This window comes from Anas platyrhynchos, chromosome 1 (genome assembly GCF_047663525.1).
Source record: "Anas platyrhynchos isolate ZD024472 breed Pekin duck chromosome 1, IASCAAS_PekinDuck_T2T, whole genome shotgun sequence".
NCBI lineage: Eukaryota > Metazoa > Chordata > Aves > Anseriformes > Anatidae > Anas > Anas platyrhynchos.
This window is the reverse complement of record NC_092587.1, coordinates 56,373,801-56,387,597: the sequence shown is the minus strand read 5'-3', so window position 1 is coordinate 56,387,597 and position 13,797 is coordinate 56,373,801. Positions and strand designations below refer to the sequence as shown.

Below are 13,797 nucleotides of genomic sequence, written 5' to 3'. Positions count from 1 at the left end.
AATAAATAAATAAATAAATAAATAAATAAATACAATCTGGCTTCTATATTCCTGGAGTAATTTCCCTTGGCAAAGAGCAAGCACCAAATAGAACCGTACACTCATGAGCTACACATATCAGACTTGACTGCCAATATAATAGCAAGAGCAAGCAGGATCTGTGTTCCTTTCACCCAGAAAAGGAAAACCACATTTTTTGTGAGGTTTCACTTTAGGGATACTAGTCTTAGCCCCAGTTTGGTTTTAGAATATATTGGCAGCAAAGTTACAGCCGACAGGATCAGGCAATGTCAGTCTGCTTTCTGTAGAAGCAGTAATGTTTTCACTACTCAAGGTCTGAAGTATTACTTACTTCCTAACCTCTTTTGGAAGGTGGGAGGGGAATCCTTTTATTTTTCTTCATGCGTTTTCACTAACGTCCCTTACCAGAAAACATTCCTGTGAACTGCAGTGAGAAAGTAATCTGTGGCTGTTTTGCATAGTTAGATAATTTGTTGTTTTTGTTTTTAAGCCAAATTGTGACTTTCCGAGGCCAGCACTGCTCCAAACCTTATTAATAGTAGTACTTGTCATTTTGGAGGTTTTGTCTTTTCATTTTTCTTTGTACATGATCATTTCTGGTTTTGCTAATATGCACTTGCACTTCCTCTGTTTCCTTGCTTGTGGAAGGAAGCAGTGGAAGGAAATTGTGTGCATCGGTACCCTGGTTTTGTCTGCTTTTCCCACAGAATACTGGAAGCAGAGTTGAAACTACTCTTTGGTAAGCTAGACCTCTGATTTTTCTCAGGGGAAAAAAGCCATGTAAGTATTCTTAGTTGGTATATTAAGTGCGAAATTAAGCAGCTCCAAAGGGGATGAACAGCTACCATTCAGAAGGGGAGTGCCTTTGTGCTTCTGGCTTCTCCTCAGAGCCACAACAGTTCAGTGTTCTTAACTCAAAGAGTTTCCCTTGGAGTAGTGGAAAATCAGAGCCAAGCAAGGCTTCTAAAACTCCAGGCTTAGACGTGTGCCTCGTGTGCGTGTGTGTACATCTTGCGGTTCAGTGATGACCCTGATGACTTCTTGAACTTCTAATGACAATGCAGCTGTCTGTTCATGGTGCTAATTAACCCCAAAGCTGATTCCTCCCTCCCCCTCGTTACCCGCTCAGTGAATGAGATGTGAAAACAAGAAGACGACTTTTCCCGTGCCCTTAGGGCTGTCTGAGCCTGGCAGCAGTGACCCTGCTTGAGTCGAACTGAAAGAGCTGCTGCGCAATGGCCCGTACTTCTTTTTAATGGGTTATTAAAATTCCACCTTCTCCCCCTCCCTCCAGTCCTGTTACAGTTCGGAGTGAAGGCACTTAGGGGAAAACAGCTGCAGGAGTAACTTTTCCTCTTTTCTTTCGGAAGGGCAGAGGCAGCTGTTCAGCTCCTAAGTCTGGGGATTCCGCCACTACTTATATAGGGCCTGATCCCACTCCGGCTGAAATTGGAGGCAGGATTCCCACTGGGTTCAGCAGGCAGTTGAAGGAAGCAGCTTCAGGAAGCAGCCTGCAATCAAACAATACTGCTTCAAAATGTTGGAAATGGCTAGAAAGCATAGAGAGAAGAGGAAGGCATTTGTCAGAGCTGACTTCCCTGCAGTCTCAGAGAACAAGCACTCAGCAGCACCGTGCTTTTACTCGAGGAGCAGGTTAAATTACCGTGTTTGTGGTGTCCTAAGTCATTTTTTAAAGACAGCTCTAGTACGTCTGCATTCATTTACGGTCCACGGTGTTGACAGGCTTTTATTGGCGCACTGAATTAAAGGACTTTCATGTTGGGTGCCCATTTTGGCTTAGATCCCCTTCGAGATAAGGAAGAACAGGTTTACTTTCTGAAATGATGCCAGCTCCTGGCACCTGCAGCTCCCTCTGGCAGGAATTTGTTACTTGGTGCTTTTGAGAAACGAGGGTGGAAAATGAAAGTTACTCTTGCTTTTGTCATTAGAGCTTGTTGTTGTCACCTCTGATTTACAGAGCGAAAGAGGAATCTGGGCACACACTGGAGAGGGTTGGGATTTCTGTTCCGCAGAGAGTTTTGAAATGGTGGAAGTTCATTCAAAATGAAATGGGAGGGAAAAGGAAAATATTAAAGTCTTCTGAACGGAATTTTCAGGAAAAAAAGATTATTCTGGTGCATCTGAAACTAATGTTTTGAAGGGTTAAGAGGTGTCACATTAACATTTAGACTTCAAGAGAAATCAAAGAGAAACGCTGACTCAGGATGAAAATAGGTTTCATTTTTTTTTGAGGAGAAAAATAAATATTTTTGCTGAAGTTGATGCTTTTCTTAGAAATTTGTGACTTAAGTAAAACCACATTTCCTGACAGGAAAAAGCATTCCAGAAACAATTCTTCCAGTCCTGTCCCTGATGATTTAACAGGAACAACCTCCCCTGCAGGAGATAGTGATTTTGATCAGGTTACACGCTACCCCTCAAGCTGGGAGGGATCCTGGGTCATTAGTCCTCTGGGCTTTGTGGTTATCTTTTTCTGGATGCTGAGGATTCTCTTTAGTACACATCTACCCACCCTTCACTTGTTTTAGCCCTCGGCAATGGGCAGTTCTCTATGGGTTTGCTGCATTAATGAACAAACAAGCTTGTGGCTGTGCTGCTTGCTGTCAGAGGACTGAGATGAGGCATTTCCCCTTACATTTGTGTTAGTGCCCTTCCTGTCAAGATGTTTAAACTTGCTTACACCTGTGCTCTGGTTGTGAGCTTCACCCGAGCTCTGCAAAGCAGGCTCCTGGGAGGTTAGCTCATGTTCATGACTTTGCTGAAATCTAATGACTAACCATCCACGTCTTGTATAAAGCATTTTGCTTTACTTAAAAAAAAAAAGTAAAATAAAAATAAAGTGACAAGAACACGTAAGAACTGATACCAGAATGCAGGCCTAACTTGCCCAAGTTAGAAGTTAAATGGAAGATTTTGGTAAGAATACTTTATGAAGCTCTCAAACTCCAGTAGTACAGGTGAGCTAGTTGACTGGTAGGTTAACATTAATTAAACCACCATCAGGTTTTTATGGTCAGACTTGAACATTTCCACGTAAAAAGCACCAATCAGCAATATTGACCAGGAACAGACCACTATGGGTTAGTCTTGGATTCGTGCAAAAACAAATAAAAATCCCACAGTGAACAATTGGTGGTAGGGCAGGCACTACTAACTATTCAGTGCGTTCTCTGCTTAAGGAAGTCTAGCCAAGAGCCGTATCGCATTAATATTTCACTGGGAACACCAGGATGAACATAAGTGTCAGGGTAGTAAGGCAGTACATAACTTCTGGACATCTATTCTGCATTGAGCCCTTTGGGCTGTCCATGAACATGAACTTTTGAAGAAAATTCCTTTTGATGAAGAAAGTTTGGGTAATAAAAGAACTAAATTACCATTTCTCTATGTCACCGTTTCTAAGGAGCAACTTTAGCCAGTCTGTCAGTAGGACAGTCAGGGATTTTCTGAGGAAACCACTTGAAGAACAAAGGTTGCTGGCCAGTGTCTGCCTATCCTTTCTGCTGCCAGTGCTCTGTGTCTGTGCACTGGGAAAATCCTGCCCCTTCAAAGCCAGAGGATGTACAATGTGCAATAATTATTCATGTAAATGCTTGTTGCTTACAGATGTTCTTGGACTTCCAGCTCTTCATTACCTCTTTTCATAAGCCTCTCATATCACTCTCCTATTTATTTTTTTTTAATCTTACTCACAAAACAAGTCATCACTGAGTAACTCTGGCCCTCGATGTCCCTCTGATTGTTGAAACTGAAGCCTGATGTTTAAGCACACAGTTAGGGTGGGGTAAATGATGGGATGCTGGCCAGGTGGGTGAGCTGGCCAGTGTGAAGTTTGCCCGGCCAGTGTCTTGAGAGCTATGCCCTAGGTCTTTAAATGGTGCTGAGACTTCAGGGTGAAATTTTTAATGTGGGCAAAGGTACTGGCTGCTGACAGCAGAAATCGCTTGAATGCAGGTTTAATTCCTGTGTCAAGCAGGCTTATTACTAGGTCCTGTAGGGTCTGGTGCAAATAGGAACAGCAGAGCTGCACATATAGGTCAGACCTGGTTAAATATGTATACCTCTTTGACATGGACAGCTGCTGACTCTATCAGTTCAATGCAAGTTTTCCAATGCAGGAAGGAATTGGCAGGTCCACCCAGTACCCTTGAAATCTATATGTGTTCCCAAACAGTTCTTCCTCCCCAGCTCCTACGTGCAAAATGGAGTGATCAGCAGCATGCAGCCTCCTTGCAGGGCCTGGCACCCGTCCCGGCCGGGTGAGGTGCTGAAGGAAGGACTCTGAAGTAAGTCACTGAGGCTGGGAGTGTCCAGGCCTGTGGCTTTTGATACTCCCCGTTTTGAAAGGTTTACGTGCGCTGTCAGAGCTGCTCCATTTCTTATGTGCAGAAGAAAACTGCTTTCAGAAGGTCTCCCAGTGCATTCGTGGATATCATGGTATGTTAAGGAAGACTAATAAATAGGCAGATTTGACTCAAGAATTTTCTACTGCCTTCTTGAAAAATACAGCGATTAAGCTTGTTAACTTCACATATCTAAGAAAGGAGACTTAATGCTAAAGAAGCAAAGACATGCCAGTTCTACATATCCGGCTTTAGAAAGGCCTCACTGTTAAATGAAAAGCAAAGTAGCCTCTACCAGGTGCAAGCCTTGGACATTCACTGTATATACAGTTGAGTGCTGGTTGAGAGCATCCTTTTCCCCCCTCTCCTGCCTTCTGATGTCTGTTGAGCAGTCTCTTGGCTGCTTGGTGGAGATAGCGGTTTTGTTCTGAGAACCGGATATCAAACTACAACACGACAGCTTGCAAAAGGAACGACCATATCCCAGTAGAGCAACTTATCTACAGCTTTGCAGACCGAAGACTTTTCTTTCCTAGCAGAATTGAAACTTCTTAAAAAAAAAAAAATTGCAATAAAAAAGAAAAAAAAATGGGGAAAAGGGGTGTATCTGCACTGTCTCTTCAGCTTCAAATCTCCTCACTGTCTACCTGTTTGAGGTACACATAAGAACATCATTCACCTTCAGAAACAGCCATTGCATTTGAGGACTCTATGTTGCCCTTGCTTACGGTCAGCAGTACTTTATTCTTTAAGTGGTGCCTATGACCTTCAGGGAGTAAGATTCTGCTCCATGTAACTCAGAACAGGATTTTTGTGATCCTAGGTTCTTTAAAGTACCACACAATCCATTTTAGTCACTCTAACACTTGTGCTTGTAGTTTCTTCTTCTGATTGTGATCTGTGGAAATGTCCGATCAGCCTCACTTGCAATCATATCACTAAATCACAGCCAGAGGACACATTTTCTTCTTGCAAAGGCTGTTCCCCTAACGGTACTTCTTCAGGCAATTCATCTCTCTTCATATGCTCCAATTTGCTTTCCATGTTACAGCTCACTTGATGGGTTGGGAAACGATCAATGCCAGATGCACATTCCTTTCAGGCAGTAAATGCTCCTGCAGCAGTAAGCCGTGCACTCCAGCTTCTTGTTTCATTAAAATCGCATGTGGTTTCCATTTGCCCCTAATTGGTCTCACCTCAGCCCTGCCATATTCTCCGAGTGGAACACTAAGAGCTGTGGCTCCTTCGAATGCTTCCAAAGAGCTGTGAGAAACCAGAGCCTTACTTGTCTCAGCGTGGCTTCCCCTTGTCCTGTATGTACTGTGTCTACAATACTTGATCCAGAAGTTAGGACTGAGTTAAATCTTACTCTTGAAGTCTTATGTAGAACAAAAGGAACAGGGAAAAGGTGTTTGAGTGAGGCATTACCTGACCAGCTTTAAGTAACATGCATATTATTTATATCCATTGTTGTAAGTTGGCTCTGAAAGTGCATTTTGTTGGTTTCCTTTCAATACTGCCAACCTTGACTGAAAGCAGTTCATTCTTTGCTAGTTGTCAGTGACACAAACCAAGGCAATGTGCTCTCTTCTGAGAACATCCCTTAGAGAGAAGAGAAGGTGCTGCTCTGCTGCGCTCTGTTTGTGGGGCACTCCTGTTTCTTCTACTTGCATTGCTCATCCTTCCTTTACTCTGATACTCAACTACTGCCTTTTGCCTTTAGACTGAATTCATCTGTCAGCAACTAGTTAAATATTTAGTTGGGGAAAAAAAAAAAAAGAAGCCTGCCAAAAAGGAGACAGAAATGTCTAGTTTACAGGAGTGGATTTGGTTCCTCTTTATTTTGTCAGAAGATCCTGAGAGCTGTAGGCACGCTTGTTCTGCAGCCTGCAGCAGCTCTGTTTGCTTACTTCTGTAGCAAACCTAGAATGTGTTGTTGACGCAAGCTGTGAGTTTAACTTAGTGATGCATGTAACTCTTATGACTCAACTAGTCATGCTCTGCCTGTTCTAGATAATCTCTTGGTCCCGCCTGGCTTTCCTGAACTCAGTAGGTACTAATAGCTAGTAACAACAGATTTATTTTTTTTCTGCCTTTAGCTTCTTTGTGTTTTAGCAAGAGGTATTTCCTGAAGCTGGTTTTGCTTGGCACAAAACGTACCATCTACACATAGACTTTAAGGATTGTTCTTGTAAATGGGTGCAAACGCATTTTAGATCCCTCTTCTCTTCCTCCTCCTGTCGGTCTTCTCTCTGTCAACCAAACAGTCTACCTGTGTATGAAAGTGAGGGAACTGACAGGAGGAGTTAGATGCAGTGCTGGGCAGCTGAGCATCAAACAAATCGTATGTAGGAACCAGAATGAAATATCTAGAAGAGAATTTGTGGTTTCTTGTTTAAGACTCTCTTTTCTTTCTATTCACGATGTATTTCCAAGGCAGTACTGCTTGGGCTTCCATAGAGTGAGATGCACAATAAAGAGAAAGAGTGAAATGCTTGCTACCTCAAAAATGATGCCACCTCAAAATTTGTGTTCAGTTAATAACCTACAGGAGAAATGCCAAGCACAACCCAAATTCTGCTTGTTTCATGCAACCTTACATCTTTAATTTGCGGTCTTGTTGGGAGGATTAGCCTTCTCCCCACATAGGGAAAACCCTTCTAGAACAGTTTATATCTTTTTTTTTTGAAGTAATGAGAGGTCTGATGCAATTGATCTTGTGTGAAAGAATGTATCATGCCTGTTTTGTGGTGTTGGAAGTGAGGCAATTTCAGTGTGTCCTGCAAACAGGCTCTCAGTGCCTAGGAAAAGCTGTAGAATAGAAAGGAATACAAACCCTGCTTACTATTTAGCAACTGCATTTATGATCAGTTGGTTCAAGTAGAACTTGGGCCTGGATGATCCCATTTAATTGCTTCTGCTTTCTGGGGCAGGCTTCAAATAGCCTTGCAGTGCCACAGTTAGGGACAGTTTTCTGATCTGTAGGACGAAGGCCAAAAGTGGTTTGAAGGCCAATAGTTCTGGTCAGAAATTGGAGGGAAAGATACCTGGGTGTCTTTCCTTCCTGTTTTTATTTAGACTTATGTCAGTCAAAATGTTCCAGTAAGCTTAGTAGTTACTGATGGAAGTACAAGTTCTTTCCACTGTGCTATTTTTTGTTGTTACTGACTGGTAGAAGCGGTTGGTGTTAAGAGGGTGCTCTTTCTTGATCGGTGTTCCTCAGAGTGCGATGAAAAGCCAAAAGGTCAAGATTTGGGCTGTCAGTTGAGTAAGTTAATTGGGAGCTAGCTGGTGAGGGGTATGAGAGGAAGGCAGCCAGCAGCAAACTACTTACTTCACTACCTCTTTTTTTTGGTTTTGTGATGAGCTTCTCCAGTGATGCTTTCCAGCAGCACTGCTGCCCTTGGCGTGTTCCAAGACAAAGCGAAAGAGGCTTTCATTGCTCTTGTGGCTTTGGCTGGAGGTCACGGTGGAACAAGGCAAGAGAAAGCTCCTCTGTTGTATTTTTTCAGCCTTCTCAGTCTTTGCAAGAAGCCTTCAAATTCAATACTCCAGTTTGTAAAAGAATTCTGTTTTGGTTACATGGGAGGATGCGTCTTTCAGTACAGACAAATGATCAGACAGACTGGGGACTTGTATCTGTTTTTTGCCCTTTCGTGACCCCCTGCTGGCATCAACATTTCCCCCTCTGTTCTGCTTTGCCATAAAAGTGGAGGAACGGGTGAGCGGGTGTTTTCCTGTCCCTCTTCCAGAGACAGCCCCGCCCGCTGGCTTCTCATGCAAGCCTGCAGCCACCAGGCAATTTAACAGGTCCCCAAGAGGCTGCGTACAGCTGGGCCAGACTTCCAGTCCAAAGGACACAATCCACTTGAAGTTATGGCCCTCTGTTATTAGGGAGGCCAAGAGTGTTGGTAATGATTGCTAACAGATCAGCCGGGGTGTGGGAAAAGGAACCGAGCTTGTGTGAGAGAGGGAGAGCACGAGACAAGCACGGAGCAATTCTATCCTTTAAGCAGCACCATCAGGGTTTCCACAATGCTAGCAAATCTGTGTGTGAGAGCATCCCGCCTTGGCCAACTGACTGATACCTCAGTAGGGTGGTAGGGGTGCTAGGAAGTCTTAAACACACCCCTGGCCATAGCCCTGTGTGATGGAAGCCCCATGGCATGTACAGCACCGTAAGGAGCTCTTGTGAGACAGGCCGAGTGGGAGAGCTGCTAGTAAGCTTGGGGAAAAGTTCTCAGTAACTTGCTCTTGGGAGTGGGCACGGGGCCTTGGATGGGTAAAATGGCGGCCTTCCTCCTTGGCATGTCCCACACTGCGTGTTGAGGTGGCATTTCCAAGTGCCCCATTCTGTTGGGGTTGGTTTGGCAGTCCAGCTCCTGCCGTAGCCAGTGGCCTCAGGCTGTGGCCGATGTTGAAGAACGGGCGGGGAGAATAACTTCTCCCCTATGTCTTCATTAGTAAACAGCAAGAATTCTCCACATCCTTAATTTACTTAAGTGCAATGAACGTACGTCTCAGCCAAACTTCTCACTTAAAAATACTCATATTGCACACCAGAAAAAGAAATCCATGAAACAATAATGAGATTGTAGCAGATGTTTCTCTCCTGAGCTTTTCATGATAATTGGTCACAAGGGAGATGGGTTTGGAGCAAATCCTGGTCTCTAAAGGCTGCATGCCTGCACTTAAAGCTGCTGTTCATGGATGACAACCAGCCAGCTTGAGAGAAAGCATCTGGTTCTCTTGGTGTGGTTGGATGTACAACTGGGATTCGTGGTGTGAGCTTCCACACATACCACTGCCCTCTTGTTGACAGAAGGTGAGATTTGTGGTAGTGTCACCATCTAGTGGCTGATCCCGATAAAGGACACAGGATTGGATGGAAAGATATTTGGTACCTTTGCTTTTCGCACGGGGGGAAAAAGAGCTGCTAAGCTGCTGCTGCTACATGTGTGGTAGCTGGTAGGTGCCTGGATGAAAAGATTTTGTAAATACAAGTCTTTTCACCATATTGTTTCCTCAGCCTGGCAAATGCTTGTCTTAATTTTGCATGGGTCCACTCCCCTCACCAGTTATTGTCCAATACTTTCTTCACAAAAAGACCACTCTCCGCTATCTCAGCTGTGAAGCTGGTGTCTCTCCTGCTCCATATCTTACCTTTGGACTTATTCTTCCTATGAATCTTTGAAAAAATGGCCACAGAGTAAGGGATACAGTTAAGGAGCCTTTGAGTGGATTTGGATGGGTATGCATTTGGACAAGTGAAAGCACATGTAGGGCCTTTTTATCCTGTACCCATTCTCATTTGTTTGCCTTACCCAGTGTCATTTGGAAAAGTATTTAGATGATTTTTGTGTGCGTTCATGTATATGTGCACATGTAGAGAGCTCCAACCATGATATAGATGCCAATGAAATACAAACTATGAGCTGTTTGCACTATGTTAGGCCTGTGGCAATTCTGAGCCATCTCTGTTTTTCTGAAGTATTAAGTCAGCTCACATTTAAAAGGAGGGAAAAAAAGATGAACATATTGGCTATTGGTGATACATTGTTAGATGTGTTCCTTGAATCCTCAACCACAGCAGGTTGTTACTTTCCTGACAGCTTTTTGGAGTATCATCTAAATATCCGGTTTTCTTTCTCTCTGTTCGTTCTCCCCCTCATTTTTTTAATTGTGTCAACTTTGGAGAAGCAGCCTGTATAGTTTCTCCTCTTTGAATCACAGTACGACTGCCATGCTTATCTTACCAAGATTTATATCCCCATCTAATTTAACTTTTCATAAATAATTACAAATCACTCGTGAGACCTTGCCAACTGCTCCAGTCCCACAAAGTGACCTGACCTGAAACCCCAAAGTACTGAGAAACATTCATCTTGGAGTATTTTTATAGGCAGTACATCAAAGGAATTGTGGTTTAAAAATATGCAGCTATTTTGGTGACCACTTGTGTGGGATAAAGTTTCCCATCAGTAACAGCAGGACTGTAATAGAGCTTCAGGGAGAAGGAAGGAGTTCAGGGGAGCAGTCATGGCACCTTGTGCCTTATTCTGTTGAAACAATAGGAGTCCCCAGATCTAAGGAGTTGATTTCTTCAGTGTAACAGGGACTAAACTTGCAGCAGAAATACTTTGAGTTTCCAATGCTTTGCAGAGAGTGAACAAGTCCTTTGGCAAGTATGCGTGGCCCCTGCTGAGTTAGGAGCAATGTCCTTTGACCAGGTGCAAAGAGTAGCTCAGCAGTGTAACTGGTGAACAGCAGTCTGAACACGCAAAGATGGGAACTGGGAGACATGTGGCTGCAGATCTGCAGCTGGGAGCTCTGGGCAGTCCTGTCTGGCCAGCATTTCTCTCCATTTACCCAGATGTGTCTGATCCATAAGGGGCAGGAAATCAGCCTCACGAAATACAGCAAGTAGACTTAAGCTGGAGCATCCTTTGCTCCTTGACTGACTTTTCCTTTAATATGGGAAAAATGATACAGGGTGGGTTCCTTGTTGCTTCCAGGCTTTTTGGCAGAGGAAGGAACTTACTTAGAAAGTTTATCATTTGGATGATAAAGGCAACAGCTCTGAGACATAGAGGGCTTGACCCATTTACTTAAAAGCTTGAAGCAATAGCCCACACTAAGGTTCTACTTACTAACCTTACTGGGGAGTAATAATCTGAAGAGACAAGGATTTCTTTGTCTCGTCAGAGGTCCTTTCACCTCCCTGGTGGGTGGTGTTAGCTGAAACTGGGATGCTGTTATGTGCAGGAGAAGATGCACGTTTTGAATCTTTGGTCCTTTGGTGAAGCTGATGATTAGTCCATAAATCGAAGCTGACTTCTTTCTGAAGTGGCTGCGCTACTTTAACCAGGGAGTTAATGGGCTGCCAAGCTAGCAGCTACGTACATGAAGAAAATGGATTTTTAGGTGTTTTGTCAGCGACTGGGAACGTGATTGTCATCTCTGATGCTAATTGTGTTCTGGTTTGGAAACCCCAGTGTTTTGCAAAATTGCTTTTTAGTATATTTGTTGTCATTGTCAATTAGTTATGAGATTCCATTGTTGATTTCAGATGTGCCAGGCAAACACCAGTTTTTTCAATTTCAGTATGTCAGCTATACAACAGATGTAGATAAGACCTTTGACACCCTCTGCTATGGACTTCATTATTAGTGAAGTGCCCCGGAATTCACAAAGCTTTAAAGAAATTGTGTTATTTTTAATTGACTTAAGCAATCTGGTTTCTGTAGCTTTGGTAGTGGTGGTGGCTGGAGGAAACAAATAGAAGAATCTATTTATTTTAAACATATTTACTGTCCTGAAGGACATGCTTCAGTGCAGCTATGAAATGTTGAAGAAGGGAGTAAATTGAAGTCTGAGCAAGTTCTTAAATAGTGGAATCAATAAAATTGTAAAAATTCATATGCTTTACTGCCATTGGATAATAGAAGTTTGAAAAAAAATTAAGAAAGAAGTTTGACACTCAATAAACAAAAGTTTTGTTGGACCTTTGAATCAAAGCCAGAAGGGGACTGTCTTACAAAGTTTAAAGTTTATTTGAGAAATCTGGCTGAGGCACAGAATTCAAATTGGAGCAGAGTGAGTTTGTCTTCATTTTTCTTGATTAGTGGAATTTTAACTTCCTTTTTTTTTGTTTGTTTAAGTGGCTTTTGGGGTATAGGGTTTTCTAATGGCGATCCTTATACTTCTCAGGACTGGTCTTGTCAAATCTCACTTTCTTAAGGCCTTGTAAAAAGCCACTTCTGGTGCTTTTATAATGTGATATGATTGTTCTAGAGTAGTGGTCTTTAGCTGAATAATTCCTGTGCTGTTACTAAGCTTTGCTTTCCTACCGAGATGAGCAAGTGATTGTAGATCTCTCTTTTTTTTTTTTTTTTTGATAAGAGGATATATAGAACAGTAATTTTTTTAGAATATGTGAAAAATACAAGAGCAGGAAAACTCTTCATGAAGCCTTCATCTTCACCTCCAGGTCCTTATTTGTGATGGCTGAGTCTCAGGCTGGATTCAGTGTGTACATTGATGGATCAGCTCTAGTTTTTCCTTCAGGTGGCTTCTGACTGGCTTGGCTCCAGTGTGCTCTTGTGGTTATTGGGAAACAAAAGCTGCATGGGGCACTGATATTGCAGGTCAAAAGTAGTGCCTCGTGGAACATTATTCTCCATGTTGAGAATTAAGGCATTCAATACAAATTTCATCCCACTGGCTTGGTGCAAAGATTTTACCTTGCCTTGGTCCCAGCCATAGTCTGTTTTTCAGGTTTAAGTGGGGTTTCAACACAAATAATGCTTGTTCTTAGTATTCACAAACAACTGGATTTTCTGTAATAACTACTTTCTTTGGCACCCCATTTTACATGCCTCTGTTGTGTGTGAGATTTTTAGAATAAATTGAGAGGAAGGTTGGCCTGGAGTTTTATTTTCCAGAGTAAGTTACCTAAGTGAATTTTTTGAATTGGAGGGTCTAGCCTAAATCTTGTGATGGTTTTTGTATCTCACTGTAAAGTTATTTATAATTTGTTGTATTTTACTCTCTCATGACAGTGATCCGAGCTAAAGTTGTGGGGAAGAAGCTCATGAAAGATGGACCATTTGGAACAATGCGATACACAGTCAAGCAGATGAAGGTATGTTTGCAGACTTTTCGCATAGATTTTCAGATATGATTATGACTCTAGTTAGCATGCGATAACATACAAAGATTACATATTTAAAATAACAGTTCTCTTGGTCAGTCCGAATGGAAGGTAAACAGCAATTGGTAGAAATTTGTCTGGAGAGTGGAAAGGAGCAGGAAGAGGTCATCCTGACATCCAGTGCTGAATACCTGAATTCCTCTTTTAACGTTTCTGGTAGTAGAGGAGGACAGATGGGCCACTCTTGCTACTGGAGTCATGTTTGTGTTCAACATAGACAGTGTTAAGCTATGGAAATGCAAGGTTTTCCATGCAGCTCTTTTGTTAAGTTCAAGATGTGGTGCTGGGGGATCTGCCAGTGTTGGGAGAGTGCTCTTTCATCTCTTCTTGCCTTGCACTCCTTGTGACCACCAGTTAGCATGATGGCATTTTTTCCACATAAGAACAAAGGAAACTCATATAGTAGAGGTTTTTGTATAAAGCTAAAGCAAACACTGTAGCTTTCAGATATCATCAGGTTGGAAGAGCTATGAACTATTGACTCTTTAGGTGAAAAGAGGTAGGTCTCCTACCCTAGTTCCTTGGTTTCTCAGGTGCTTCTCTTCAGAGCCCTGATTTCTTTGGTGTACAAACTGCATTCAACCTGCTGCTTTGGACATTTTCTTAAACTGCTCCCTTGTTATGTAATGCTAAAAATCAGCCCTACGTTGTTTTTCTTGGCTATGTGATTCCAGTCATAAGACTGGTTTATGTCTTGGA

At 42.6% G+C, this 13,797-nt stretch overlaps 2 protein-coding genes across 2 annotated transcripts in view; one reads left to right on the top strand and one right to left on the bottom strand.

The window, feature by feature from the left end:
- Positions 1–13,797, bottom strand: part of SYN3 (synapsin III) — a 189,523-nt gene that overhangs the window by 96,144 nt on the left and 79,582 nt on the right. The gene's annotated exons all lie outside the window — the stretch shown is intronic.
- TIMP3 (TIMP metallopeptidase inhibitor 3) overlaps positions 1–13,797 on the top strand; it is a 36,848-nt gene that overhangs the window by 11,334 nt on the left and 11,717 nt on the right. The window contains exon 2 of the mRNA XM_005011515.5: positions 12,947–13,029. Within this exon, the coding sequence (XP_005011572.1) occupies positions 12,947–13,029 (83 nt within the window). The remainder of the gene's footprint in view (positions 1–12,946; positions 13,030–13,797) is intronic.